The sequence below is a fragment of the Chrysemys picta genome, chromosome 10 (genome assembly GCF_011386835.1).
Source record: "Chrysemys picta bellii isolate R12L10 chromosome 10, ASM1138683v2, whole genome shotgun sequence".
Lineage (NCBI taxonomy): Eukaryota > Metazoa > Chordata > Testudines > Emydidae > Chrysemys > Chrysemys picta.
In genome coordinates, this window is record NC_088800.1 from 62,758,024 (window position 1) to 62,772,215 (window position 14,192).

The window sequence follows — 14,192 nt, forward strand, 5'->3', positions numbered from 1 at the left end:
AAGCAACTCTGTAAAAGTGACATGGACTTTCCTGCTTTCCTATGTAAAATTTCTGGATTCAGGCTCTGATCCTATAACCAGCTCCATGAAGTTATATGCCGGTGTGGCTCCCCAGTGAAGACAATGAGGTCTGCCTGTGCAGGTGTAGTGGGGTCCTATGCAGAGCCAGTTGCGGGATTGAGGCTTCATTTCCAAACTAAATCTGGAAAGCAAGCTTTGTTCCATTCTGCCTTTTACATCATCGCTAAGGCTACATTTTAGTCACGGCTATTTTTAGTAAAAGTCACAGATCGGTCATGGGCAGTAAACAAAAATTCACAGCCCGTGACTGTCCATGACTTTTACTATATACCCCTGACTAAAACTTTGGGGGCGGGGGTGGCTTGAGGGGGACGGCCCGTGGGGTTGCTCGGAGGAGGTGGGGTTGACGAGGCTGGTGCTTGCTCCCTACCTAGCTCCTGAGCTCCACATGCTCCTCGTATCCGAGCTGCTCAGGTGGCCACCGGGCCAGGCACACCAGCCACTGCAGCAGTCATGGAGGTCACGGAAAGTCATGGAATCCGTGACTTCCGTGACCTCTGTGACAAACACGGAGCCTTAATCATCACTAATAGCAATCCTGCAGTCAGAATATAGCTGATATTTCTGTTGAAGCATAATGCAGAATAGAGTCCAGGTTGCTGTGCTAAGATAAGTAAATGCTTGTTTTATTAGTAGAAATGACTCAGGGCAGACACATGTTGAGTAAAAAGGTGTATGGTTTTTTTTTCATAGCCACTTTTCAGCATGATCTTAACAAAGCTTAAATATTCCCCTTTCATGATTCCCAGTATTCTGGCCAACTCTTCCTGATTATTAGATATTTGTGCTTCAGGAAGAGTTTTATCCTCCTTATAAACCACCTTCTTTCCTCTGCACAATCCTGCATCAAAGCTATGCAGAACATGGTAGGTTTCTGTGTTATTTCTATGAATATTATATCTTCCCCATTTTAGATGCTCAGTGTTATTCTGTATAACTGCATGTGAGTAAAGCAGAGGAGGTTGTTATGGGGAAAACAAACAGGAAATAAAACAATGACAGATAAGGTATTTTTGCCGAGAATACCGAGGGTCCTCAACAGAACAGTGGAGGAGCTATTAATTGGGAAATGTGCCCTTGCATGGCACCAATCAGGCTAGCTAGTTTATTTTTCCAAGACCCAAACATAGGATCAAAAGGATACTAAATCCTTAAAGTCCTCTGTCTAGAGAGGAAAAGGGGTGAGCAGGCAGGAGCAGCTGGACGTAAGGCTCTGACAGAGATACTGAGGATATGTCTACACTGCAATTAAAAACCCGCAGCTGCCCCATGCTAGCTGACTCGGGCTTAAACTAAGGGGCTGTTTAATTGCAGTGTAGAGGTTCAGGCTTGGGCTGAAGCTTGGGCTCTTGGACCCTGCAAGGTGGGAGGGTCCCAGAGTTCAAGGTGCAGCCTGAGCCCAAACATCTGCATTGCAATTAAACAGCCCCTTAGTCTGAGCCACATGAGGCAGAGTCAGCTGGTATGGGCCAGCCGTGGGGTTTTAATTGCAGTGTGGACATACCCTGAGAGTATGCTGCATGGGCTGTCTCTCCCAGCCTAAGAGTAGGAATGGCTCGGCTGATTGGAACTTATCCATAACTTGCAAGGAGAAAATGAAGTTTAAGTAAAGTTCCTGCATGTCAGCCTTATTTGTTATTTTAACCCATTTCTCTGACTACTCTGTTCTTGCTGACTAATAAGTAGTACTTTGTTTTGAAAAGGCTGACCTGTGTTGCTGCATACAGTTTGTGGTTACAGAACTTCCAAGAGAGAATACTCCTGCAAGGAGCCAAGCCAAATTGGCCCTGATAAAGAAGCCATGGTGGGAAACGGGTGCCACAGCCGAGGTACACCCAGTCTGAGGCTATGTCTACACTACTGCGGTAAGTCGACCTATGCTACGCAACTCCAGCTACGTGAATAACATAGCTGGAGTCAACGTACTTTAGGTCGAGTTACCGCAGGGTCTACACCGCAGGGGGTTGGCGGGAGAAAATCTCCTGTCAACTTACCTTACTCTTCTCATCAGGGGTAGAGTACAGGGGTCGACTGGAGAGCGATCTGCAGTCGATTTGGTGGGTCTTTACTAGACCCGCTAAATCGACTGCCAGTGGATCTATCTCAGAGCATCGATCCCTGCTGTAGTGTAGACCTGCCCTGAGAGTGGCAGTGAAGTGGAGGCCCCAAGCCCATCACCTTGAAGCATGCCCTCACAAGAGACTGCAGAGGATTACAAGGCATAGCAGCTCTGTGACCTCAGACAGAACAATGATGAATTTGACACCTCATAACTATTTATATTTCAACAGGTTTGGATGTCCTAAATGAAGCACTATCACTCCACAGCAGGATCATTCAAACAAAAGTGGTGTCCATTATTTCCCTGAGTTTTGCTACAGCTTTCAAACAAGCATTATTGTAAATTAATGTGAGCTGTGTTAAAATGGTTTAAAATTATAGCACTTTAACATAATTAAAATTAAGAAGTAGGTAACCATCCTAATTTCTGCAGCAACCACATGTTAATTTTTTCATCTTAATGTTTGTGGGTTTTGATACCACCAATGCTCTTTGCACCAAAGAAGTCCAGCTTCTGGTGCCAGGAAGGACTAGTTTTTCCTGAGAGGAAACTTGCCATTATGTCTTGGGAGGAAAATGTAATATTCATGTTTGATATGCAGGTGGAAGATCTGATTGTAAAGTACAGGAAAAAGAAGAGGATTGTTACTGGAATAATCATTGAACCAATTCAGTCAGAAGGGGGAGACAATCATGCTTCAGATGACTTCTTCAGGAAGCTACGGGACATTACCAGAAAGGTAAATCAAACATTTAGAGGTCCACTAACTGGTTAGTTGAGTCTGCAAGACTTCATTCCTGCTTCTCAAGTTAACTGGCGTTTTCTCCAGACCATTTCAATGGGTTTCCCATACTCCCCTTCTGAAGACTAACATAAGAGTCCAAACATCCTGGAAGACCGCTAAAATGGCACTGGTGGCAATGATGCATATGTGCTCATACCCAACAGTGCCTCTTCACCAGCACAGTAACACCTCCGGTTCCATTTGAAGTGTTCTCAGAGAGTTAGCAGTGACTTGTTCTGTTGAATAAATTCCCCCACTCTCAAGGGAGACCAAGGGATTGGTCCAGTCTGATAAATCGTGGTTCCACATCAGTGTCCTTAAGCTATAAAGCTAACTTCCATAGAGAGGCTCATGCAATTCCAGGAACAGTAGTTGGGATGGTGAAGAAGTATTTTTCTTTCTGGAACATTTGCACTTGCAAATATAGACCCAGCAACAGTAAAAGCAGAAGTTGAATCCAGATGTAAGTTCAGATGTTCCAGTAAATGACAAAAATGGACAAGATATCTTATGACATTTGGAATATCATGGGAACCATTTAAAAGTGGAGATGAGACCTACCTTTCACTTTCTTCTTGTAAATGTTCCGGGCGAGAAACCTGAATGTGTGTTCATGGAAAAACATGTTAATGACATTTGAGTAACCCTGTTCTGTAGGATGAAGCAGCATAATTTCCCTTTGTTAACAAGTGCTCTCACTGTCCACTCATTTTTCTCAGTGTGGCATCATTTGAGCAGTTTAGATTAGATGGGCAAGTATGAGGCTAAGTCGAGCAGTTTTTGTCTTGCCCAAACTGAGGATGTGCCAATGTTGTAACAATACTGTGTTGAGAACACTTAGTAATCTGTTTTAATGTGACTTTTCAAAATCTCCTTGCCCGCACAGGATCAGTGGAGTAGTCCATTGCAAGTAACATGTTTTTGTTTTGTTTTTTTTAAAAAGGGCTGGAATTTTCAGCTAGTCAGGGTGACCTGATTGGCTGACCATTCCAAAGTGCTTTACGCTACAGAACAGATGTGCTGGGATGTTGTCTGTGTCTATCGAACGTGACTGGCCCCCAGTGTTGTAGGTGGAAACTTTCAAAAGTACAAATGGAAGTTAGGCTCTAAACTCCCATTGACTTTCATTGGGAGTTTAAAGTCTAACTGCTTTTTGAACTTCTTAAAATTGCTCCCTTAGCGTTTTCTAATATCCCTTATAAATGTTTTGATACAGTCTATCTAAAACATGGTTCTTTTCTCTGTTGTCCTCACAAGCTTGTATAGAAACCAGATTATTGTGTACCTTCCTAAAAAATAGCTGAATTTCTTTTGAAGCTGTAGTCACAAAGACGTAAAAGATAAAATATTTTACAGACTGACGTGAGAGAGGTGTTCAAAACAGTTCTCCTGACATATTGTTCTGTGCACTATTCTTTAACTCTTAGTATTTATGTATTTAGTAAGAGAGGTGAATATTTGTTTTGGAAACATGGATTCAAGTTCCCTGATCTCTCAATCTCTCTGAACAGCATGGCTGTGCATTTCTGGTGGACGAGGTGCAGACAGGAGGCGGCTGCACTGGGAAGTTTTGGGCCCATGAACACTGGGGCCTAGATGACCCAGCCGATGTGGTAACATTTAGTAAGAAGATGATGACAGGAGGATTTTTTCACAAGGAGGAGTTCAGGCCCAATGCTGTAAGTGTTTTAGTGTACCTTGGATTCTGTAGACCTAAGTGTTAATGAGTGAAGGAAGATGGTCCATTTCTGGGAGTGATTCTAAAATATGCTGAACCTTGGGACATGCTTCTGTCATCAAATGCCTGGTGAATAGTATTGCTGCATATATAATAAACTCAGCTGTCCTGCAACTGAGTTCATCTGATATGTGGCAATGCACATGGCTTATTTGAGTACGATGGAGCTATTATTTGACACACACATTCTGTATACAGTAACTCCTCACTTAACGTTGTAGTTATGTTACTGAAAAATGCGACTTTAAGTGAAATGATGTTAAGCGAATCCAATTTCCCCATAAGAATGAATGTAAATGGGGGGGTTAGGTTCCAGGGAAAAAATTTTTTTGCCATACAGTACATTACAGTTCAGTACTATAGTTGGGAGGTGCCCCCGCCTTGCCCCACACAGGCATAGCCCACTGGCACTGGAGACAATGAGGCAGGCAAGGAGGCTGAAGGTGCGGTAGGCTAGGAGAAGCACGTTGCACAGCAGCAGCGGCAGCTTCCCCTACTCTGCAAGCACCAGGGGTGGGGGGCTCAACCCTCAGCCTGCCCATGCCACCCCTTCACCCAAGCCTCCACCCGTAACTCGCCTCTTCTCCCCCCCCCCTTTACTCCACACGCCGCGACCTCGCTCCTCCCCACTCCCTCCCCTGCCTCCTGCCCGCTGCAATCAGCTGGCTTGCAGAGTTCAGGAGGGAGGGGGGAGGAGCGAGGACATGGCACGCAGGCTCCCCCTACCTCCTGAATACCGCAAGCCAGCTGATTGCCGCAGGCAGGAGGCAGGGGAGGGAGAAATGAGGGCATGGCACACAGGCTCCCCCTCTCTCCTGCCTGCGGCAATCAGCTGATTTGTGACGTTCAGGCGGGAGGATTCGGCGCGCAGCCTCCCCCTCCCTCCTTTGCCTCCTGCCCATGGCAATCAGCTGGCTTGCGGCATTCGGGAGGCGGGGGAGGAAGGAGGAGCCTGCGCACTGAGTCCTCGCTCCTCCCCTCTCTCTCCTGAACACCACAAGCCAGCTGATTGCCGCAGGCAGGAGGCGGGAGGAGGAGGGGGGAGGCACTGATCCGCGGGGTCGGTGGGCAGGAGGCACTGTGTGGGGGCGTAGGGGAGCTGATGGGGGGGCTGCCAGCTGTGGACAAAGAAGGCAGCCAAACAACGTTATAGTGAAGCATTGCACAACTTTAAATGGAGCAGGGATGCAAGATCAAAACAACGTTAAGTGAGAGGACGTTAAGTGGGGAGTTACTGTAGTTTCACAGGCACAGACAGTGGGCCTAGTTCTCCATGCCCTTACACTAGTTTAACTACAATAAAGTTCTGCTTCAGTGGACTTACGTTCGTATAAAACTGGTGTCAGGGAGTGGAGAATCAGGTCCGGTATTTCTAATATGCTTTATTTTCAGCACCAAATGTGAGTAAGAATTGATCCTGTACTTTTGGGAGCTATATTTCTTTTCTTCAAGATCTGCAGATTCTTTTATTCAGAATTTTTTAAGACAATTAGCAGTCTGTGCATAGTTATAAACTTAACATGTGGAAACTGAGCCAATGGGACAACAGTGGAAACACTGAGGCAAAACCACACCATGCTAACTGCTGGCCTCAGTTACACAAACATTCATTTCAGTGAGGTCACAAAGGACAGGGTGCCATTCTCAGCGCAGAGTGGCTTCTCCCTAGTTCTTCCTAAATGCTGTGGATCTGCTCTTCTGGGCAGGCTTTCTGTTCCTACTGCACAGAAGAGGCGCCTAGTGTTCATTTCTGGTGCCCCAGAAATTTGTTGATATCCATGTGCTCACTTTCCTTTGTGTAGAGCATTGCTTTGATTCAAATTGCCTCTCACCATCTTCCACAATTTTTTCCCCCCTCTCCCTCCAGCCATATCGGATTTTTAACACCTGGCTTGGAGATCCCTCCAAGAACCTCATGCTTGCTGAAGTCATTAACGTTATTAAGAGGGAAGACCTTCTAAACAATGCAACCCATGCAGGGAAAGCTCTACTAGCCGGGCTGTTGGACTTACAGGTGACTTACAGGGTTCAGGAGGGGATTCCGATCTGGGGCAGAGGGTTCAGGATGCAGGCTCCAGCCAGGCTGTATTTACCAAAGGCGGCTCCCAGTTGGCAGCACAGCAAGGCTAAGGCAGGCGGAGGCCTGGCCAAGTGGCTCTGAACGCTGCACGTGCCCAAAGGTGCTGCCTCTACATCTCCCATTGGCCACAGTTCCCAGCCAATGGGAGCTGCAGAGCCGGTGCTGAGAGCAGGGGAAACATGCAGCGTTTCCCTGATCGCCCCTGTGCCTAGGGGCTGGACATGCCGGCTGCTTCTGGGAGCTACGCGGAGCTGACTGGACTTTTAACGGCCTGACAATCCTAGCTTCCTGGTGAGCCAGCACTCGCGGCTCCAGCCCCACCGGGGAGGTGTGGGGGCGCTGAAGTTTGTGGCTTCTAGCCCAGGGCATAGAGACTTGCTGCAGGCCGGATCCAGGCCACGGGCAGTAGGTTCCCCACCCCTGGACTAGATGATCACAATAGTCCCTTCTGGCCTTAAAGTCTATGAGTCTGAGTTCTACTATGTGGTGTACAGTCAGTTTACACAGGTTTAATTGTCCTAGTTTTATTGTTTTAAGGTTAAGTATCTCCTTGTACTACAGAAGTCCTACTTGTCTTCTAGACAAGAAAACGAAGAGATGGTGGGCCTTTTCCATCGCAAGTATTAGAGTTTTTATCGACTGAGGTCTTTATCGCACTGCTCAGCATAGAGTCTGAGCCCCATTGTGATCACCTGCACACTGCCTCATACATACAATCCTGGTGCATTCACTGAATTTGTTTTTAATACAAATAAAATCTGGGCTTACTGATGCCTTTACAATAATCAGGGCAATCTGTACTAGCACAAAAGGTTTTTGAATGGGTATTTATTGTTAGATACTAAGCTAATGCTAGAAGTACTTTTGAACTGAAAATCTATTGGCACTTAGAAGCTGTGTGACTAAGATAGGGGAAATGTTTGTCCAATCTGTGAATAGTAGGTGGGCAGAGAGGAGCACAGTCAGCACATTTGTTTGCAAATGGTTGACGCTGTTCTCCCTCAGGATCTACTCATTAATGATCCTGCCTAAGCAGACAGGGAGAAGTGACAATGTGGTTTGTTTTTCTTTGAGATTTATGGGGCAAATTAAAATTGTTTACTCTTAACTTCAGTTTGCAGGATTTGTGTCCTGAAGCTGAGTTATGATGGGTTCAGCCTGTGGACATGACAGATCTCCCTGCCTCGGCTTCTGTACTAAACTATTGATCATGGGTTGTTGTGGTTTTTTTGTTTTTTGTTGTTTTTTTTTTAATTAAAAGCAATCCTATAGAATATACCAGACATTAGTTCAATGTGCTGCACAGAGACAGTCGTACATAAGGCCATCTCCTCAAAGTGTGGTGCATATAAAATATAATGGATTCAAACAAGAACTGGATAAGTTCATGGAGGATGACTATTAGTCACGATGGTCAGGGATGCAACTCTGTGCTCAGAGCAACCGTAAACCTCTGACTACCACAACCCGGAGAGGAAGATGGGGTGGATCGTTCCAAAATTGCCCTGTTCTGTACACTCCCCCTGAAGCTCTATTGGGCCACTGTTGGAGACAGGATATGGGCAAGATGGACCATGATCTGACACAGTATGGCAGTTCTTATGCTCTTATATTGGGAAATGAGATTTTTCTTCCTATACAGAAATTCCCGCTGTTGCCCTTTTTCATTTTTCTCTTTTCATTAAAAAAGGCTATGTCCCAACCACACAGCAGTGCATGCTTCCTTGGGGAATAAAGAGCTAAACTCTTACTAGTCTCACTTAGAAAACAAAGTTATCACTTCACTAGAAATAAGCATCATATAGGCCAAGGGGTTGAATATACCTACTGTGCATATGTATTTTTAGCAACTGAATATATTTGTGTCTAGCAAAACTTGCAGCTTATTGCAACATGAAGATAAGCTGGTTTCTAGCACCATTCAATAAGCGGTTTGGGCTCAGATTTGCCTTGGCAGTATCCTAAATGTATAGAATGGGTGCATTTTAAAAATCCAAGTAAATATTGCCTATTGATCCTGTTCTGTGGTGTAAACTCTGTCAGACTCCTTTACATCCTTATGAGAGAGAGAAAACACACATTTCTACCAGCCATAGACATCTAATCTTCTGATTACTAAACTCTCCAGCAGCACCAGGCAGTTATTGCAGCTGGGTAAATAGGTCATAGGGCCCTATGTCAGAAATTAAAACTGTGTAATATTTCCATGTCTGCAGAAACTAAGAAGGCAAAGTTTCCAGTTTGTAGAATGCCAAGGGGCACAGCTCACCAGTAAAATGCCCTGGAGTCTCTGCTGGAAAGGTCTGACAGCAGATATAAGAGTAATGTTCCCATAACTCTTTATTCTAGGCTCGTTACCCACATCTCATCAGCAGAGCGAGAGGACGAGGGACATTCTGTTCGTTTGATACTCCAGATGATACAACTAGGAACAAGCTAATTGCAATAGCCAGAAACAAAGGTATGATAAAGTCTGTCCGCATGTCCGCTTTCAGTATCACATCCCCTGCATTTTTCTCCTGTGGCGTATGAATGAAAAGTTCCAGAAAATTTTGTTTTCCCCAGCTGTGGAAATAACATACTATTTCTGTAAGCACGATGCCAAAGCCTCAAGTTGTTTTCACATTCGGGATGTACGACAACAGAAATGTTCCCCTTATGTTCTACGTACAGCCTAATATCACTTCAGTGGAGATTATAATTTTTATATTAAAATAGAGGCTAGTTCTACCAAGGCTGTTTTTTGTTAGTGAATACATTTACACCACCACGCTAATTTATCATGTATTTATAAGTAATATTTTATAATGCCATTTATAATTTGAATTTTTTAATTAGAAAATGAGATCTTTTTTCTATAACAGTTGAATGTTCTAGTTAGGCTGGTAATACGCTAAATGTATTTGTGTATCGAAAACCACATAATCGTGTGTGTGTGTGTGTGTGTGTGTGTGTGTGTGTGTGTGTGTGTGTATCCCTATATAATCCACTGTTCTTGCGTCGTAGCTTACAATAATTTATAGTTTATAGAACAGTCTAGGGTTGCCAGCTGGATGAATTCCTGGAGGTTTCATCACATGACATGATCTTTAATTAAAGATTAATCTTTAGGTCCTGGAGACTCCAGAACAATCCTGGAGGGTTGGCAACCATATCCCTGTCACACAGTCCCTCCTTCCCCTACCTTCAGTTGAAAATCGGCTGGCAATCTCATAGGATGCCCATGGAACAATGGATTTGAGAAACCTACATCATGTGACACTGTACCTGTCCCATGAGGTATTGCAAAGCCTTCCCAAAGCATCCTGTGGCCAGTGTCACAGTGGGATAGCTATCCATAATGCACTGCTCTCTGTGTCAATGCAAGAGTTGCTAGTGTAGAAGCACTCGGCCGACACAAGGAGCATAGTGTGGACGTGCAATAGCGGTTTAATTAAAGCGGTTTAGTTAAGGTGGCATAACTCTGTAGTGTAGACATGGCCAGCTGAGCAACAGAGATTTCAACAGTACTGCAGACTTTGATTGGGAGAACGGATAGATTGTTTCAGAATCAGGAGAACGCTTCACATTTTTTTAAAAAACTTAACAGGGATTAAATGATTGGCCAGTCCCTTTGGACGGTTACCCTTGACCTCCTGTACTCAACAGTGTATTAAATACAAAAACGTCACACCAAAGATGAAAACTAGCAAACATCTTGTTCTGTGATGTAGGCCGTGACTGTGTTAAGAGTATTAATGATCGTTTTCAGTCGTTGTCACTGCCTGAGCATCACTCTCTTTGTGATACTATTTGGCCTCCCTTGTCACGGCTAGGATTACTTCCAACATTTCAAACATCTGGTGAACAGCATCAAACAGCTACCATGCTGCTTATGTTTGTTGTTGTGTCAGGTGATCAGCTCCAGGCCCCGCTGCACCACTGAAACCCCATTTATGGCTTTACATGGGTCTGCAGTGCTGTGGAGAAGCTTGTACTGGCCCTCCGCACTGCGGTGAACTTCATCCTGAGAGAATGGTATGTGTTGTGTATCCTACAAAGAGGGAAGTCACTAAGGTACGTCTTATTGCCTTAGGTGTTGTGCTGGGAGGCTGTGGCGACAGATCGATCCGTTTCCGCCCAACTCTGATCTTCAAGGATCACCATGCGCACCTCTTTCTGAACATCTTCAGTGACATCTTAGCAGACTTCAAGTAAACACACATTTTCCTTGCACTGAACAGTCCTGTCCTGTCCTCTAAGATTATGAAATTAGTTTACTTAATTGATATATATTTTCACTTACAGGACAAAACGTGAATTCATAAAATGAAGCTGTTGTTTTTTTCCCATGCTTACCAGCAAGTCAGGCTGCTTTAAACTGAAACTCTGGACGCACATGGAGCTTCGGAGTTTCACAGACCCCCAGCAAGTGCATCCAAATGCCTGTGCTCTGAGCAGTATGTTTGCAAGGGATATTGCACTTGTTGAGTGCTAGATTGCACTCCATTTTCAGCCTTGGGTCAGAGCAGGAAACAAGGAATAACCCTACAGATGCACTGCTTTGCATATTTGATTATTTAAACATAACACAATAATATCTATATTTTCATAGGTAAATGCTGTAACTTTCCATTTTCCACTTTGTGTCCAGACGAAGCAGCAGGTCTTGTGAGTGTGGGGTAGAAGCTTAGGAGATGTGTCTGCCAAGCAGAAAGTGCCATTGTCTGACAGTGACTGGGAGGAAAGAACAGATGTTTCAAAGTAAGCTCTGCTTTCCAGCACTGCCAAGTACGGTATTTCAGAGAATCATTTCCAGCTGTGTTCCCATAAATACTAACACACAATCTGCCATTCCAGACTGGGCCAAGGGACCATCAGATCTGCTATCCTGCCTTTGGCCTATACCTAGTTCTTCAGAGGCACTGATGCATCTGGCCAGTTGAGCAGTACATGGAAGTGATGGGGGGAATAATTCCTTTCTGGCCCGTGATTAGTTATTCCTAATGTAAACAGTCAGCCTTGTGCACACAAACCTGTACCCAAAGGTTTCTGAATTGCTGAAACTTAGGAAATAAAATGAAGCATGTACTGCCGCCTTATTTTAGCAATCTAAAATGTGTTGGGCTGCAGGATTATTTAACTGGCTTGCCCATAATATGCAGCCATTGATTTAGCAAAATTTCTAAGCAAATATTCAAGATACTTTGCAAAACCACAGATGCATTGTTTTGTACCGAGCCATTACTTGACATCAGATCTGTTGTGATGGAGTCCTTACTAAGTGCACAGTTCTAATGCAAAATAATTCCATTGTTTTCGTATATTTCTTCTCTCACACTTGAGGGGTCCTTTAGAAAATCACAGGATCTATAAATGTCAGTGGTCTGTTAATCTGTTCACTATCAGACAGTTGTTTTGGGGTAGCTCCTTTATATGTCTTTCCTCGATCTAGTAGAAAGGATATTTTCATTAAGCTGATGTGCTGAGCTAATACTGTTATGTATTCCCTTTCTCTTCACTAGTGAACGTTTGAATTTTGACTGAATGATGACTGAACATTATTCAGGGTGAAAAATATTTTGAACTGATTTGTGAATTTTTCATGTCCTGAAACAATAGATAAGTATTACAGATTAAACTATTAAGCTCCCAGTGGCCAGTAGGTTCTACAGTGCAATTCAGTGGAAGCACTTAAATATTTAGGTTGAGACCTGCACATAGGCGATTTAGACATACGTTCTGATAAGTTCAGTGAAAGATGTGTCTAAGTCTTCTGGTCTGCTTTGAAAATATTTCTGCCTAACAAGTAACTTTCATAATTACTGGCAACTAGCACCCAAGGAAATTCACTTCTGATGATTTAAAAATAAGCAGGTTCATGTAAGCCTGTCTGTGCTACACACTGTTCTAGAACTTGTTGGTCAGAATTTTCATAGTGTAGACAGGGCTTTTGACTGTAAGTTTTCTGATGATTATCTGTACAAGTTCATAGTTAGGGAAATAGCCAGCAAAAGTCAGGGTAAAACTTGGAATTGTATGTAGATTACAAAAGACTTGATGGAGGGTTAGTGAATAACTGTACAGTGAAACCTCATTGTCATCACAGTCCTAGTAGGTATAAAGCTATCAAGAAGAAAGTCAAACTAAGAAATTCCTCATTTGACAACATTTTGGGAATTAGTTCATTCAACATATCAGTGCAGTAGATTTTAGTAAATGTCTCTAGCAAGTCTTGTACTTCTACAGAATCAAAGGTCCAGTAATGAAGTCTTATCACAACTTCACTTTTATTATAAATACTCTAGGTGTTTTTAATAACTTTTACTGACACTCAGTAACTGTGTAAAATTGTGCACAATGTATGTTGATCAGATTATGTTAGAAAACAAACTCAGAGAGCACTGCAGCCTAAGCATAATAAAGTAATATTGTTTACAGCATATTGTGGACAGTGCCAAATAAATGTTTAAACAAAAATACCTAACTGCACTTCATGATGTAACTGGTGGTAATGTACACGAATCCATGAAATAAATAAGTTTTTCCTGTGTAATCAGTATTCTTAAATAAAATATTTATAATTGAACTCCTCCAGTAAGTAGCCCTTTTTATTGTTAGAAATACACTTTTTAAATAAAAATATACAATCATAAATGTTATGCTCACTACATAGTTCTGTATTTGAATATACTCTATGGAGGATTGTACACCATACACATAGCCCACTCATTCAGGTGATTCCTCTGGCTGCATTGGTATTTAAGCCAAGAGGAAGCACAAGCCAACATGACTGCTTCATCATTTCCTTTTGCTTTACTGCAGTAGTATTGAGTTCTGCCAAGCCATAGGAATGATGTGAACTTCCCCTACTGGCTCTGCATTAGTAGACTGCAAATCAGGGTTGATCTGAGGGCAGGTCTTCACTACAGGGGGGGGGTCGATTTAAGATACACAAATTCAGCTACGCGAATAGCGTAGCTGAATTCGACCTATCGGAGCCGTCTTACCCCGCTGTGAGGACGGCAGCAAAATCGACCTCCGCGGTTCACTGTCAACGGCGCTTACTTCCACCTCCGCTGGTGGAGTAAGAGCGTCGATTCGGGGATCGATTGTCACGTCCCGACGAGACGCGATAATTCGATCCCCGAGAGATCGATTTCTACCCGCCGATTCAGGCGGGTAGTGTAGACCTAGCCTGAGTGATGTGTTTAAGTGGTGGTGATTTTCCCCCTAAAATACCCAAAAAAAAGAGCCACGGGCGAGGTGTGGAAATAACCCTGAAAATTATAGCTAATTCTTCCAATGTAAATGAAGATTGAGAGCTGAATTATTTGCCATTGTCCTAGGTTTGCTCCATGAAGTAAAAATGCATGACAGATAAAAAATGCTGTAAGGACTTGACTTAAGCACTTCCAGAACAACTCAACATTTGTAAGTTTTTCTTGTATTTGTGATAGAAATGTTA

At 43.5% G+C, this 14,192-nt stretch overlaps 1 protein-coding gene across 7 annotated transcripts in view; it reads left to right on the forward strand.

The window, feature by feature from the left end:
• ABAT (4-aminobutyrate aminotransferase) overlaps window positions 1–13,321 on the forward strand; it is a 175,484-nt gene extending 162,163 nt beyond the window's left edge. For all 7 annotated transcript variants that reach the window (XM_065559926.1, XM_065559925.1, XM_005295249.5 and 4 more), the window contains 5 exons: window positions 2,745–2,882; window positions 4,439–4,606; window positions 6,533–6,679; window positions 9,095–9,206; window positions 10,821–13,321. In XM_065559926.1, coding sequence (XP_065415998.1) covers window positions 2,745–2,882; window positions 4,439–4,606; window positions 6,533–6,679; window positions 9,095–9,206; window positions 10,821–10,942 — 687 coding nt within the window. In that variant the 3' untranslated portion in view covers window positions 10,943–13,321. The remainder of the gene's footprint in view (window positions 1–2,744; window positions 2,883–4,438; window positions 4,607–6,532; window positions 6,680–9,094; window positions 9,207–10,820) is intronic.
• Window positions 13,322–14,192: the final 871 nt, after the last annotated feature.